Source organism: Hemiscyllium ocellatum, chromosome 19, assembly GCF_020745735.1.
Source record: "Hemiscyllium ocellatum isolate sHemOce1 chromosome 19, sHemOce1.pat.X.cur, whole genome shotgun sequence".
Classification (NCBI taxonomy): Eukaryota; Metazoa; Chordata; class Chondrichthyes; order Orectolobiformes; family Hemiscylliidae; genus Hemiscyllium; species Hemiscyllium ocellatum.
Window position 1 is genome coordinate 56,324,877 of NC_083419.1, and position 16,109 is coordinate 56,340,985.

Sequence of the window (16,109 nt, forward strand, 5' to 3'; positions counted from 1 at the left end):
CCTGTGCCAATAGGCAAATGTTCTGATTTTCATGGTAGAATTGTGTGCATGTAGTTTATTGTAGAAGAATTGGAAAATAAGGAGTTTTTTTTAAAAAAATGCATTCATGGGACATGGATGTGACTGGCTAGGCCAATATTTATTGCCCATTCCTGACTGCCCTTCCTGCAATTGATAGTCAACCACATTGCTGTGTGTCTGAAGTCACATGTAGACAAGACCAAGCAAGGATGGCAGATTTCTTCTCTAAAAGACATTAGTGAATTAGATGGGTTTTTCCAGACAATCATGGCCATTATTAGACTTTTGGTCCCTGATTTTTATTGAATTCAAATTCCACCAAAACCATGGTGGACACTGCCCGGGTGCCTGGGTTAATAGACTCATGATAATACCACTAGGTCATCATCTGCACAGAAATGAGGCAAGATCAGCTAATAATGAGGTACAAACTTATATAAACAACCTTGTTGACATTCATTAGTGAGATTCAGAACATGCTGTTTAAATGTAAGGGGAATGTTGGGAAAAAAAAGTTTCTTATCACTGGGAATCTGATTTTATAAATTCTTGTCATATTCTCCCAAGGGTGTCCACAGTAGTGGCAAATTCCATTCAGTGGTTTTAGCCTCCCTATTACAGAGGAACCTCAATTATCCAGTATTCAATTAACTGAGCTTCTGATCATCTGAACAAGATTGCATAGTCTTGAAGCATGGCTAACTATATTATCCATCATTCGATTACCGAGCTTCAGGTCACCTGAACAAGATCACAAGGTCCCGATGCATGGCTAACTATATTATCCAGCATTCGATTAACCAAACAAAATACTCCCAACCGGTGTCCTTCAGATAATTGAAGTTCCTCTGTATTTACTTGGAGAAATTTCTGCAACTACTACATTGATTGGGAAGTGTTGGAGGCTGTTACAATTACAACATTTAAAAGGCACCTGGATGGTATTAGGAATGGGAAGGGTTTAGGGGCCAAATGGGACTAGATTAACTTAGGTTATCATAGAATCCCTACAGTGTGAAAACAGGCCCCTTGACAAGTCCACACTGACTCTCCAAAGAGTAACCCACCCAGACCCATTCCCCTACCCTATATTTATCCCTCACTTAATGCATCTAACCTACACATCCCTGAACACTATGGGCAATTTAGCATGGCCAAATCACCTAATCTACACATCTTTGGATTGTGAGAGGAAGCCAGAGTATCCAGAGCAAACCTATGCAGACATGAGGAGAATGTGCAAACTCCCCACAGACCGTTGCCTGAAGCTGGAATTGAACCTGGGTCCCTGATGCTGCGAGGCAACAGTGCTAACCACTGTCTCTTTCCATGCTGTAAAACTCTACAACTCTATGATTAGAGCTGTAATTTGACAAATTTGAGGTGATGTAGGGATTAAGAGATATAAAGTAAGAGATATGGTGGTACCGATGGAGGTGAATGTTATCAGCTTAAATGTGTAGTTTCAGATATTGTCACAAGAGGTAAGTGTTATCTTCAATTGTTTTGTGTTTGAGAATAAGCCAGTTTACTATTGTTGCTCACTGTTATTGGTTAAGCCTGGGTGTGAACTCAAAGTAAACAAAGTTATAGAAAGAGCTGGAAGTCTAAACTAGAAGCATGCATTTTACAGCACTGTATAAAACTTGTGTAAATACATTTTCTATGCACAGAAATAAAGTAATATCTGCACAGCTGTCTGATTTATGAAATAAAAAACAAGGTAGATTTTAAAAAAGTGAAACATGGATCTATGGGGGACATGAGTTCATGATGTGCTGAGAAAATTTAAAGGTGATCCTGTAGTAAACAGCTATGAATCTATTAAGTTACATTATATACAAACCAAATGTTATAATTAGATACTACTTAGTACTTTTTTCCCTATTGTGTAACAATGCAAAATATTGAACACACTTTTTTTATTTTTCCATTTCTGAATGTCATCTAGCTTTATAAAACAAATTTCTGACTACCCTGACTTGCAGGCTTGCAATCAAACTGTATTCTATCTAAAAACCTTAAATACTGGCTTTGTGCCTCTGTGCTTCGTCCCTTTATTCTTACAGCCAGAAGGGAGGATCAATCAAATCACAGGCTGAGGACAAGTCATTTGCAAGTCTTATGTGGTGGGATGGCTTACTACTGACTAACACAATCTAAAGTATTGCTTAATCCCCACTGATATCAAAGCTTAACATTAACATCTTAACCACTTATCTCAGGGTCTTCCATTTGCAGAGGTTTGCCATGCCTTAAAACACCATATCAATGGGGTTGTTGTGGTGCAGCGATAATGTCCCAATCTTTGATCCAGGTTCAAGTTCCACCATCTATTCTCGATGTAATAACATTCCTGAACAGGTTGACTTGAAAATATCTAAAACACCAGATTCAAAAGTACCCATCCTCCCTCCCCAAAGCAATGGTGTGATAAACCAGACTTTGCATGTTTTCAGGAGACTTATAACTTGACTAAGTTTGCGTAAATAAATTTGACAAACAGGCAAATCTGAGTTTAAAAATCACAAAACACCAGGTTATAGTCCAACAGGTTTAGTTGGAGGCACTAGCTTTCGGAGTGCTGCTCCTTCATGAGGTGATTGCAGAGTATAAGATTATAAGACACAGAATTTATAGCAAAAGTTTAGTGTGATGTAACTGAAACTATATATTGAGAAAGGCCTGGATTGTTTAAGTCTCTCATCTTTTTAGAATGACCATGTTGGTTTCTGTTCTTTCATATGTAAATCGCAAAACATTTTTTAAAAGTTACATTCTCAAGTGAACTTCAACAATTGGTGTCATATCGGCCCGGATAATGCATTGAAGTGTGAGCTGCCCTGTGTGAGACTGTCTGTCTGTGCCACAACAGTCTGTCTGATTCTAATCTAAAAAAAACAGATTTACTGAATCTTACATGGATTCATGCAGTTTTTGAGCAAAGTAAAATGTAATTCTGCAAGTACAAATTCACACACAAACTTGTGTGTGGTGGGGTGTTGTGAGTGTGACTGTGAAGGGGTATAAGTCTGTGAGCATATGAGAGAGGGTCTGCATGAGCGTGCATCTGTAAGAGTGTGTAGGAATGTCTCTGTGTGTGCATGTGTGTGTGTGTGTGTGTGTGTGCAGTGCAATAGGGTCACCTGTAGTGTGACATGAACCCAAGGTCCTGGTGAGAACTGCATATTCCAACTGGATTTCATAACTTGAAATTTATTTCACAGATGTTAGTTTAAATGTTGATATTTTGCAAAGATTGTGGAACGGCGTTTTAACTGGGTAATTTTTTTAACCTGACAATCTTATTGTTCTTAGGTGCTGTGTACTTTAAATCACAAGTGTTAAACTGTTACTGATACAAACTATATTGAGGTCCAACATTTCCAAAAGACTTACATGAGCAAGTCACATACCTATCCAAGACACTTTTTGCTCACACATTCAGTAAGTTAAGACCCATATTTACATTTTCATAGACCAAGCCCACATACCTGGACATGAGAAAACTATATTTCTTGGCTCTAGACCAGAAGAGAGATTGAGTCAGACCGTCTGCTTTCTGCAGGGATGGCTCTGCCCAAAGCAATACTGTACACTGAATTAGTTAGGAGAAAGTGAGGACAGCAGATGCTGGAGATCAGAGCTGAATGTGTTGCTGGAAAAGCGCAGCAGGTCAGGCAGCATCTAAGGAGCAGGAGAATCGATGTTTTGGGCATAATCCCTTCTTTTGTGATAGCATGTTTTTCCAAGTCACCCCAGGAGACATCATCTGGATAGATCAGTCTAACATTCAAAAATATGAACACAAGGTTTGCAAGCAGGTGGAGGTTTCAACTGGACAGGACACAGACCTTTCAGCATGTTGGGCAGGACAATGTTAACCACTGCTGCCTCACAACAGTCGGGACCTAGGTTCAATTCCAGCCTTGGGCAACTGTTTGTGTGGAGTTTGCACATTCTCCCTGTGTCTGCATGGGTTTCCACTAGGTGCTCTGGTTTCCTCCCACAGTCCATTGATGTGCAGGTTAGGTGAATTGGCCATGCTAAATTGCCCATTTTATTTAGAGATGTGTAGGCTAAGTGCATTAGTGAGGGGAAATATAGAGTAATAGGGTGGGGGAGTGGGTCTGAGTGGAATGCTCTTTGGAGGGTTGGTGTGAACTTGTTGGGCCAAATGGCCTGTTTCCACATGTTGGAATTCTGTGATGTGGCTCATGAGTAATCCAAATCCTGACCTCAAGTTTACAGATGGAAGGGGTCACAATGAAATGAAACAGTAAGTAACCGCTATTCAGGAGATGCAAAAACCTACCTTTTTACCTTTTGTCCCCCCTCAACAATGAAAGCTCAAACACTCCATCCTGGTGAAATAGCTACTTTATTTAAATTCAGTATATAAAATCTACTGTTATAGATTTCCTTTACATTGAAAATGGGTGACAATTTTGGGGGACATCTCTGTTCAATCCATAAGAATGGCCCTGAACTTCGGGTCACCTGTCAACCTTCATTTTAGCTGACCTTTCTGTCCTGGTCTCTCCGTATTCCAATTAAGTTCACGATAAACAAAAAGGCAATTATGTACTTTACAACTTTCTGGACTGAACAATAGCTTCAAGTTCATACTATGAACTCTGTCCTCATTTTGTTTCCTTTTTATCTTTGCAGATTTTGGTTTTATTCTGTTTTTGTTTCCCAGCAGCATCTTATCTACATCTTGCTATTCACACCTTCTTTAAATTGTCCTTTCATCCACTCTATCACAGACCCTTTTTTTCTTTCCCCCACCTCCCCCCTTTCATTTGCATCTCAAATCGCAAATTAGTGCACCCATATTGTTAGTTGATGCAAATCCAAGAAATTAATAGTGCAGGGGAAACCAAACTAAAGCTGTGATAATAAAGCATTATTTAAATAATGTTTGTACAACTAGCAACTGCACAGGGAGTTAGAAATCCTCATGGTTTTGAAGGAAATTAGAAAAAGATTCTCTATAACATTTGGCACAGGTGGGTTGCAAGGTTATGAAGGCCATAGATGTATTTTGGTAAATCTTCATAAGCTTGGAATCTAATTTAAACTTAGCAGTCACTTTTAAAAATTAGCGCATTGCTTTGCAGAGTTAAAAGTGGACATGTTAGAGTATGGAATTACAGAATCGGAAAGCATAGAAGGCCATTTAGCCTATTGTGCACTTTGAAAGAGCTATTCATTTGTTGTTGTTGTGTCACCATAGTCTTACCAGATCATAGGGACTGCGCTCTCATTACAGAGGAACAACTTGTGGTGATTTAACCTGACCTCAGGAAAGGGAAGAGGTTGGGAGAAGGAGAGTCCTTCATGGTAACCTCAAACAGTGGTGGGAATTGAGCCCATGCTGCAAACCAACAATCCAGCCAACTGAGCTCAACGGTTTCCCTTGGCTATTCATTTATTCATTGCTTTTTTACCATAGCCCTGCAATATCTTTTTTTCCAGGAATATGGTATATATTCATCAGAAAAATATGACCAAGCCTGCTTGTTTACGTTGCTGTCAACCATTAGTGTTTTGCTACACAGAAAATAGAATGTGTCACTTGGAACATGGTTAATTTGGTAGTACATTTTTTTACCAGCAGCTGTGATATCCCAAAGTCAATATCTAAACAGCATCAGAAGCAATATTCCACCATGTTCAGAAATAGCGTGACTTAAATCTCTGTAAAAGTTCAGAACTTCAATTAGATGTAAAATTTTCAATGAGCTTTTCCCCTGCAATGTTAAACGCAATGGCTTTGAGAAGCTTAGGAGTTCTAAGTTAGAATATGTCAAGAAGCTGACAGCCAATGAAGCAAATACAATAAAACAGAAGTTTACATCAAGTACTATATAGTCAATGATAATGCAATATTGTGTGGTCCTAGCATTCTTTACATAGAGCTGTTAAAAAATATTTGTCAAGGTATATAACTCTTAACTGTAATATTAAACATTGAAATGCTCAAACTTAAAATTCAAACCCAGTCGGTAAACTTTAATGTATGCCTTCTTGCTGAAAAACAGTCGCCACCGCTTTCCACTCAGTGACAGGCAGGTCCCAAATCGACTTCAGCCAGAACTGAAACTGAACATGACTCTGAAAGATACTTTAGCCATTAAACCAACATAATATCAATAATTAAACAAAACTGTGGATGTTGGAATGTGAAACAAAGTAAAAACAAAAATTGCTGGAGAAACTCAACAAGTCTGTATTCTCAATTCCTCTGCCGGATCTGCTCCCAGGAGGACCAGTTCCACCACAGAACACACCAGATGGCCTCCTTCTTTAGAGATTGCAATTTCCCTTCCCACGTGGTTGAAGACGCCCTCCAATGCATTTCATCCACATCCCGCACCTCTGCCCTCAAACCCCACCCCTCCAACTGTAACAAGGAAAGAACTGTGCCCCTCCCCCACAGTCTTCACTTTCCACCTACTAACCTTCGCACTAACCACATCATCCACCGACATTTCTACCACCTCCAAACGGACCCCACCACCAGGGATATATTTCCCTCCCCACCTCTTTCCGCTTTCTGAAAAGACCGTTCCCTCCTTGACTACTTGGTCAGGTCCACACCCCCAACAACCCACCCTTCTCTCCTGTCACGTTCCCCTGCCTCCGCAGGAATTGCAAAACCTGTGACCACACCTCCTTCCTCACCTCCATCCAAGGCCTCAATGGAGCCTTCCACATCCAAAGTTTCACCTGCACATCCACCAAGTTCATTTATTGTATCTGTTACTCCCGATGTGGTCTCCTCCACATTGGGGAGACTGGTCGCCTCCTCGCAGAGCGCTTCAGGACACATCTCCAGGACACCCACGCCTATCAACCCCACTGCCCTGTGGCCCAACATTCAACTCTCCCTCCTACTCTGCTGAGGACATGCAGGTCCTGGGCCTCCTCCACCACTGCTCCCTCACCACCTGCCGCCTGGAGGAAGAAGCCTCATCTTCCGCCTCGGAACACTTCAACTCCAGGGCATCAATGTGGACTTCACCAGTTTCCTCATTTCCCCTTCTCCTAGCTCCAACCTGCCAATTCAGCACTGTCCTCATGACCTGTCCTACCTGCCAATCTCCCTTCTCACCTATCTGCTCCACCCTCCTCTCTGACCTATCACCTCTATCCCCATCCCCATTCACTTATTGTATTCGTTGCTACCTTCTCCGTAGCCCCCCCCCACCCCACCACCCCCATTTATCTCCACCCTAGAGGCTCCCTGCCTCTATTCCTGATGAAGGGCTTTTGCCCAAAACGTCGATTTTCTTGCTCCTTGGATGCTGCCTGACCTGCTGTGCTTTTCCAACGCCACTCTGATCTAAACTCTAGTTTCCAGCATCTGCAGTCCTCACTTTTGCCTAAGTCTGGCAGCATCTATAGACAGAAAACAGGGTTAACATTTTGAGTCCAGTGACCCTTCTTCAAAACTGAAATCATTCTGAAGGGTCACAGGACTCAAAATGGTTGACTCTGTTTTCTCTCTACAGATGCTGCCAGGCCTGTTGAGTTTCTCCAGCAATTTTGATTTTTTTGTTGAGTTAAACTATCTGCCTATATGGAAACTGAGGACATGAGGAATAGGTAATAAAAAACTCTTGTTGTAAAATGTTGTTAACATTTGCAATACTGCAGTAATGTAAGAACAAGATTTTCTTTTAAAAAGTGAACAGGAAAAGGATAGCAGAATAAATGATATCTTTCAGGGATCTGACACAGGCACAATGAGCTACATACTCCCTTTGTGTTGTAAAATTCTATAATTCTGCACTCTGGTGTGTTAAAATGTGATTGCAATGTCAGTTACTTCTGTTTTGTCTTTTCTTTCATGCCTTCAACTTGTGGCTTGACCCTCGGACAGCAAAAAGAAAGCTCTCAATTCTTGAACTCAAATTGATAAGCGAATGGTTTTTAGTTCTATATTATATTCTCTGTTGTCATGGTCTTTACATCACATAGAAAATAAATGGATTAACAATCCACAAAAGCATGGCTAATATGAATTGGACTAGCTCAGATCACATGAGGACATAATCAGAAAAACTTTCCAGAGGTAGTTTGACCTTTTATCAGTCTTAGGATTTTGTTTTTCATAGATTTAGATGAAGTGTCTAGCTTTGGAGTTAAAGGGAACGTGAGTGAAGGGAAATATTGATGGACCAGTTGTTTTTTCTCCCCCCTTACTTCATTTGTATATTCATATCTTTCAATGTCAACCTAGAACCAGACTGAATCTACTCAAATCATGAACTGTGTTCTCTCATGTTTAGACATCCAGATTTCTTTTAGATTAGATTCCCTACAGTAGGGAAACCGGTCCTTCAGCCCAACAAGTCCACACCGACCCTCTGAAGAGTAACCCACCCAGACCCATATTTACCCCCAACTAATACGCCTCACATTATGTGCACTTTAGCACAGTCAATTCACCTGACCTGCACCTGTTTGGATTTGTTAGCCTAGATTTTATGGCAAATTAACCATCCAACAACCACTAAATGGCTGTGAGGCAAACTGATCAAGTGGAGGCAGACTCACTCCTAATCTTTACAGGTGGGGCAGGAACACCATCTCCAGAGAAAAATGCAGCCACATAAAATTTAAATGGACTAATCTAGGCTCCTCTCTGAATTCTTCTAAGGTTAATACCACGTCCATGATAAATGATCATAGGATAGATTGCACCTCATTAGAAATCGATTTTAAAAAAAAATCAATTTCATAGTCAAGATGATTATTTATTCATTCACGTATACGCATGTAACAAAACTATCTGGCTACATTTTTCATACACTAAGCATGTTCAGATGCATGCCTGTTGCTGCTATCCAAATAGTCACTAGTAAATCTACAAGTCAATGGAGACAAAATAAGCTGCTCAACTTTAAACAGTTTTGAATGTGGCACAAGTGTTCATTAATCCAACTTTCCTGAGAATATAAACAAAAACATAAAGTAAGTATAGCAAAAGATTTGAAACAGCATCACATTTATTATGATATAAGGTCAAAAGTGAATGTAGATTAATAAATATTATTTTAGTACACAAGTCAAGTTTTCTGAAGCTAGGTCTGTTTTGAGGAGTTCTATTGGAAAGACATGTGAAAATTTTAATGTTATGTTTTTATTTTTTCAAGGCTCCAAATTCTAAATGCAATGACATTTTGAGTTCTATATGATGACCATTGCTTTACATAACCTAACTGAATAGTTAAGAATAGGAAAAAGTGATCAATTCATGCCAAATGAGAGATTTAAGAGTTTCTCAAAAATATTGTGATTATATTTAGTCGACTCAATACGATTACCAAATTTGATTCCTCTTTGCTACTCATATCCTGGACATTCCTTGATAGATGACAGACCGCTAGTGTCATTGATTTTATGAATCTGGAAATGAGGATCAATCATCATAGAATCCCTACAGTGTGGAAACAGGCCATTTGGCCCAACAAGTCCACACCGACCCTCCAAACAGTATCCCATTTAGACCCATTCCCCTACCCTGTTGCTCTATTTTTCCCCTGACTAATGGCCCTAGCCTACACATCCATAAACACGATGAGCAATTTAGCATGGCCAATTCACTTAACCTGAACATCCCTGGATTGTGGGAGGAAACCAGAGCACCTGGAGGAAACTCACACAGACACGGGGAGAATATGTAAACTCCAGACTGACAGTTGCCCAAGGTTGGAATCGAACCCAGGACCCTGGCGCTATGAGGTAGGAGTGCTAACTGAGCCACTGTACATTAAATTAATGCATAACTGGAACGAAACAACTGACGCATTTTTGTGGTGATCAGTTATTTGCTGATGTTTATTGCAAAATAATAATTCAATATCATGTTATCTATTTCAGTAATATTTCTAAAAAAATCCTGAAGATAAAATCATAAATGCATATGATAACACCATGACATTTTTTAGCATTTATATAGAGTCATTATTCTTCACAGAAGCAAAGTAATGCACAGTTTCATGGCTTTAAGGTCACATGAATTATTACCATGAATGTGCAAAAGAGATGATTAACTAGTAAATGAAGCACCCACTGATAACAAGAATGGTAGGAGTACTAAGCACAGAATGACTTTCCACTTACTGTAAAGGAACACTGCTCATACATTAACATAACTAATATTGCTTCCTTAAAGTAATGGTCAGATTTTAAAGTAAATGGTGAAGGAACTCAAATTTCTAGAAAACTGGCCTCAGAGGTCTCTACATCTACAATATTGTGATGTAATTTAAATTTTGATCAGTGCAGATGGGATCATCATTTACTTTTTAATCAAGTCAGAGTGAGCAAAAGCAACAAAGTTTGGGACATATAAAATGGAATTAAGACAGAAGCAGAAATATCAAATGTTTTTTAAAAAAACTTTAAAAATCTATGGATTTTGCAAAATGTGAAATGGAGATAATGACCTTCCAGAATTGTTTTTTTTGGGAAGGGGGCACAGAGGTTGCTCAATAATAACTTGGACTAAACATTCTGTTTAAAAAAAACTAATTCACCCTTCATTCAACAAAGCTAAATGTTTTTCATTAAAATGTTTTTTATAGTAAGAACTGTGTGTAAAAAGCTGAAGATCCCATCAAATCATAGTGATCCGAGAATCAATCTGGAAAAACTACAACAATGAACCCTGTGGAGAACCATGGTATCACAGACAGCACTTACAGTTTTCTCATTTAACTGCATGTGTGTTAATTCCAGTACTTCACAAGACAACAATAGTGTAAGTGGAATGTTTTACTGTCATTATAACAACAAATTTCAGGCCAATTCTCATGTTACTTCTAGGGAATAACTGTAACAAAATGAAGGTCCTGATATTACTTTAGTTGAAGAAAGTATGAAAAGCAATTGTAGTGCTTCCACTGCAAATTACGATACAAAGTTATAACATGGATATGGATAAACCATGCAAATATTAACGGTTCAGGTGAATCCAAGAACTGAAAAAAGAGAAATGTACAATTTGCCAGAGGATTTTTTTAATGTGCCACTTACTGTATATATTGTGATTATAGATATTGAGAAGGGAATAATACAAAGCAGTTTTGTAATCATACTTTGACATTTGCCATTCATAATACCCATGCATCAAGTTATTATTTGGTTTCTTGCTTTTCTATCCATTTTGTCTCTGCAGTTTACAGTGCTGATTTCTTGTTGGGTTATGGTTTCAAGGTTCTAAGCTCAAGTGACTACTACTTCTACATAAGCAAAGTAAATGTGGGAAACCCCTACAAGACAACAATGGAGTTAAACTGACTCCATCCTCATCTACAGATAATGATCATTAGTGAAAGCCAGAGCCAATTTCTGCTGTGAAGGGGCTGGAAAGCAACTGTATTGTCCCTACTGCTTGCTTGGTTTGTGACTGATAACCCAGTACAAAGTGAAGGTGAAACCCAAAGACAAGATACCTGCGCAGAATTAGGGCATTCAGCCCATCAAGTCTGCTCTGTCATTTGATCATGGCTAATATATTACTCAGCCCTCTTGGAACCATCCTGGTCTGAACTCTTTGGGCAGCATGGTGGCTCAGTGGTTAGCACTGCTGCCACACAGTAGCAGGGACCTGGGTTTGATTCCAGCCTCTGGTGACTGACTGTCTGGAGTTTACACGTTCTCCCCATGTCTGCATGGGTTTTCTCCAGACGGTCCAGTTTCCTCCGACTGTCCAAAGATTTGTGGGTCAGGTAAATTGGCTGTGTTAAATTGTCCATAGTGTTAGGTGCATTAGTGAGAGGGACATGGGCCTGGGTGGATTAATCTTTGGAGGGTCAATGTGGACTTGTTGGACTGAAGAGCTTGTTTCCACACTAGGGAATCTAATCTGATCCTTTTAATTTATTTTCAAGGTATGGGCAAAGCCACTTCAAAGTGGTGATTGCGAGCCTTCTTCTTGAACTGTTTCTGCTGTCAATGTGTCAAGATACTTCCTACACTGTTTTGGGTAGACTATTCCAGGAATTTGACCCAACAGCCATGTCGGAGAAGTTGTAGCTGAAGGTATTCCAAATCTAAAAACATCATTTATCCTTCCTAGTAATGAAAGGTGCACATGAAGAAGCCTTGGCTGTCATTACCATGCATTAATCACAAAAGTAACAGCCAGTGTCTAATGGACAGGATGAGGGGAGACAATCCTCTTTTGAATAATTCCTCAATGTTATTTTTCACGTGTATCATTTCCAGATCGAAGAACCATCCTCCTCTATTAACATGTCAGGCCTCACTATCTTTGCTAATCTTCTATATTTCTGTACTTGCTCCAAGAATAAAATCCTATTATGCGAACCACATTTTGTTTTTACAGTCAAAATTGAGCTTTAGGTAAGTTTCATATTTTCAGATTTGTCACTTCTTTGCATTCATTTAGATTGTGTTTTCTCTTCTCTTTAACATCATTGAAAATCAACCTTACCTAGGTTCCTCCAAAAACTAATGCATTACAAGTCGCATTTCCAGAAATAGAAAGATTATATATCCAAAAATCAAGAACTGACAGCCCCAAGTATCTGCAAGCTTTAGAGACAAAAGTAGTCAATTCCCCAGTGGGTAGGTATTAGTGCTTTGGACAATTTTATCAGAAATGTTCACAATTTCATTCCTGGATGGCACAAAAGCCACTATTTGTACTCTGCTGGCTAATTTGGAAGTTACTCGCGCAATACAAAGAAAATGAATTCAGTACTTACGCCTCTCTTTTGAATGTTTCCAGAGTTATTTTATCATCTTCAGCACCCTTCGGGTCTATTTCAAAATCCTTTATTCCTAGGGTTTTCAAAGCTGAAATGATTCCAAGCAAGGAATTATAACTGAGCTTCATATCACAAAGAATCCATACTCAACATCAGAAAATCCTTTGTGAATTGACGTGAGAATTTTACCTTCTCTATACTGCCTCAAAGTTACGTGTCCTTGCTTTGTAGGATCTAAAATCCCAAACACAGCATCTAAATTTGATTCATCAAACAAGGAAGGATAGTCCTTCTTAGTGTCTCTGGCAGTCTTCAGTTTTTCCAGTTGCTGTACTAAAAACTCCAATGGCTTTGCTGCAAAATGAACAGTTATTAGTGTTGTTCAGTTAGCTATGTTATTCATTTTGTACAAAAAGTGACAAAGAAATTTCTACATTTTGTAATGGATAGATCAACAAGCTCAATTGAAACAGCAGCATGATTACAGTTGGCAAAACAGTCTTTTAATTTCCTGTTCAACGTATCACTATATTCTGAGATTTATCTCACACTACAAAAATAAATAAGTGCATACCATCTGACCCTGATGTTTCAATATTTTATACTTTCGTTCATTGAGAATTTGCAGTTCCTCAACTCTGACTCCACTTCTGTCCGATGATTGTTGGTCACCTAGTGTACAAGCTAGAGGGTCCCCTGTTGATATGAACATGGGTTCGGTCAGGTCCTGGCTGGAAATGGGCTATGAAAGGTGATCAATTGGTGGCTTGCATCTCTCTTGTGAGTTGACAATGCATTGGTGAAACAATACTCAGTACCTGGCACTACAACTACAATATTTTGGAACCACAGACTACATGAGATAAAACAGCAACATTACTACTTAATTTTATAAGTTTCATTTGTTTAATGTTTTGGACTTGACAAGCTGTGGCTTTCCAGAAGAGGAAGCAGTTTTGCTTGATTTTTGAGGATGTGCTTATGTGGAAAAGATCTTACATAGAATTGTTACAGGGTAGTAAGTTGCCACTCAGCCCATTTTGTCCAGACTTACTCTCTGACTAGCAGCAATTTGTGGTGTTATTTCCATACCACCTGCCTGTAACCCTGCACATTCTCTTGTTTCAGATGTATTTTTGAACATTTTAATTGATAACAGCTTTATAAATTTAGGATTTATTCCATTAAGTGATTATAAATTACCCCAGTCTTTCCTCAATGTGGACATGTATGTAGGAAGTTCTGACGCATTTATCCATCCTCACTTTATTAATGTCGCTCTAACACAATGACAAAGAATTATAAACACCATAGAAACATGTCAATCAACCCATCTCAGCCTGTCAAGTTGCTGACAAACTAGAACATACTCATGTATGAAAATAAGCTTGCCCCGAAGCTGATGTAAAGTCAGTGACTGGATGGTGCCAGGAGGGAGGAGCAAGGGGTTGGAGTTGGGGAAAGAGTTTGGAAGGTGGGGATGGGAAGGACTGGGATAAAGAAATGAGTTATAGGGGGAATGGGTGATGGAATTAAAGAGGGGAAGATAGATGGGGGGGAATGTGGCAATGGGCATTAGTGGAGGAGGAGGGGAATGGTGACAACATGGTAATTGTGGGGGAAGGGTTGGGAGATGGAGGGAAAATGGTAAGAATATGGAGGGGAAGGTAGGGATACGGGGGCAGTGGGGATATGGAGAGAGGGACGTTGGGGTTATGGGGGGGTGGGACAGCGTGAATACAGAGGAGGGGGGTGGTGGGGATACTGGGAGGGGGGATGGTGGGGATATACAGAGGGGGCAGTTGGGATGTGGGGAGGAGGGATGGACAGGAAAGGGGGGTTGTTAGTGGAGATACAAGGAAGGGAGCAGTGTGGATATGGGGGGACGGTGGGGATATGGGGCCGATGGGGCTAGGGAGGGGCAGTGGAGGTACAGAGGGGGCAGTGGGACTACAGGGGACTATGGAGAAGGGGGATGGTGGCGATACAGGAAACAGTGGGGATATGGAGGGGGTGGATTGTGGGGGATGTGGGAATACAGAGTGGGGGAATGGTGGGCTTACAGAGGACAGTGAGGGTACAGGTAGTGGTGGGGATACGAGGGTGTGGAGGACACCTGAGTGGGGGCAACGTGAAGATGGGGGTGGGGGGGGCGGTGTATGGAAATAAGGGGAAGTGGGTGATGGAGAGAGGGGAACAAAGGCTATTGCAGTGATGGGTCTGTTAGCAGTGGGGGATGTGGGGTGGTGGGGGCAGTGAGGAATGGTACACGGACGGGGAGGGGGAGGGTGATATGAGGCGGGGGCGGGACATGAACCGCTGGGGTCGCGGCCCTGGGACTGCCTCAGGGCCGTGGCCGGCCAGCGAGCCCGGGGCCCTAGGCCATCTATTGCCACCTTAGCCACTCACCTGGCCGCTCGTACAGCAACATGCTGACCAGGTTGTCGAGCAGCTCCAGGATCTGATGTTCCGTCAGGTACTCGGCCGCCTCCCGCTCCAGAGGGGACGCCATGTCAGTCCGTCAGCGGTAAACAGGCTTTGTCACCATGGCAACCGGGGCAGGGGCGGGTGGTGGGTCACCATGACAACCGGGGCATAGAAGGGCGGGGCTCACGATGGCAACGGGGGCAGCGGCGAAGTGGGATCACCATGGCAACCGGGGCGGGGGGTCACCATGGCAACCAGGGCAGGGGCAGTGAAACCCTGTGGCAGGGCCAGAGGCGGAGAATGGGCTGTAATGGCGGGGAGGCTACAGGGTGCTGAGGTACATGAGGATATGTTGGGGGGGGGGGGGGGGCTATGCCCAGGAAAGACCCAGCTCCTCGGGCTGTCGTTAATCCCCTCCCCACCCAGAAACAGAGCTTCATCCTCCTCTACCATTTCCTCACCTTCTTCATTATCCTCCATCCCCATCCCATTTCATCCTCCTCACCATTCACCATCCCCCTCACCATCCTCCATCCCCTCCCCATCTCCTCCTTCTCACCATCTTACAACCCCTCACTATCCTCCTCCTCAACCATCCTCCTCCATCCCCTCAACCATCCTTCTCCTCAACCATCCTCCATCCCCTCACCATCCTCCATCCCCTCACCATCTTCCGCTTCCCCATTCACATTGTTTTCTTTGCTAACATCCTGAACAACGGAGCTGCCAACAGAAATCTTGCCAACTTCCCAAACATCTTGATCCAACAATGCATTCAAACACTCAAAGACTCGGAGGAAAAAGAAAACAGTGAAAACTGACAATTCAGATACATGAACCCAACTTGTGCATATTTTTCATCAATCTATATACACATTATTTGACATACTTTTGAAGCAGATGGGACTT

At 41.3% G+C, this 16,109-nt stretch overlaps 1 protein-coding gene across 1 annotated transcript; it reads right to left on the reverse strand.

Annotated features, from left to right (window-relative positions):
• Positions 1-8,809: 8,809 nt before the first annotated feature.
• On the reverse strand, positions 8,810-15,288 carry si:dkey-42p14.3 (EF-hand calcium-binding domain-containing protein 10). Its single transcript, XM_060839491.1, has 4 exons — positions 15,183-15,288; positions 12,963-13,127; positions 12,771-12,861; positions 8,810-8,981 (listed from the first exon to the last, which is right to left on the reverse strand). Exons 1-4 carry the CDS (start codon positions 15,283-15,285, stop codon positions 8,936-8,938), a joined length of 405 nt encoding a protein of 134 aa, XP_060695474.1. The 5' UTR covers positions 15,286-15,288; the 3' UTR covers positions 8,810-8,935.
• Between the last annotated feature and the right edge of the window lie 821 nt (positions 15,289-16,109).

Coding starts and splice junctions, on each gene's coding strand:
- si:dkey-42p14.3 (XM_060839491.1), bottom strand. CDS start 15,285: ATGGCGTCCCCTCTGGAGCGGGAGGCGGCCGAGTACCTGACGGAACAT. Junction 12,862..12,962: donor TTTGAGGCAGTATAGAGAAG/GTAAAATTCTCA, acceptor GAATCATTTCAG/CTTTGAAAACCCTAGGAATA. Junction 8,982..12,770: donor GAAACATTCAAAAGAGAGGC/GTAAGTACTGAA, acceptor TTATATTCTCAG/GAAAGTTGGATTAATGAACA.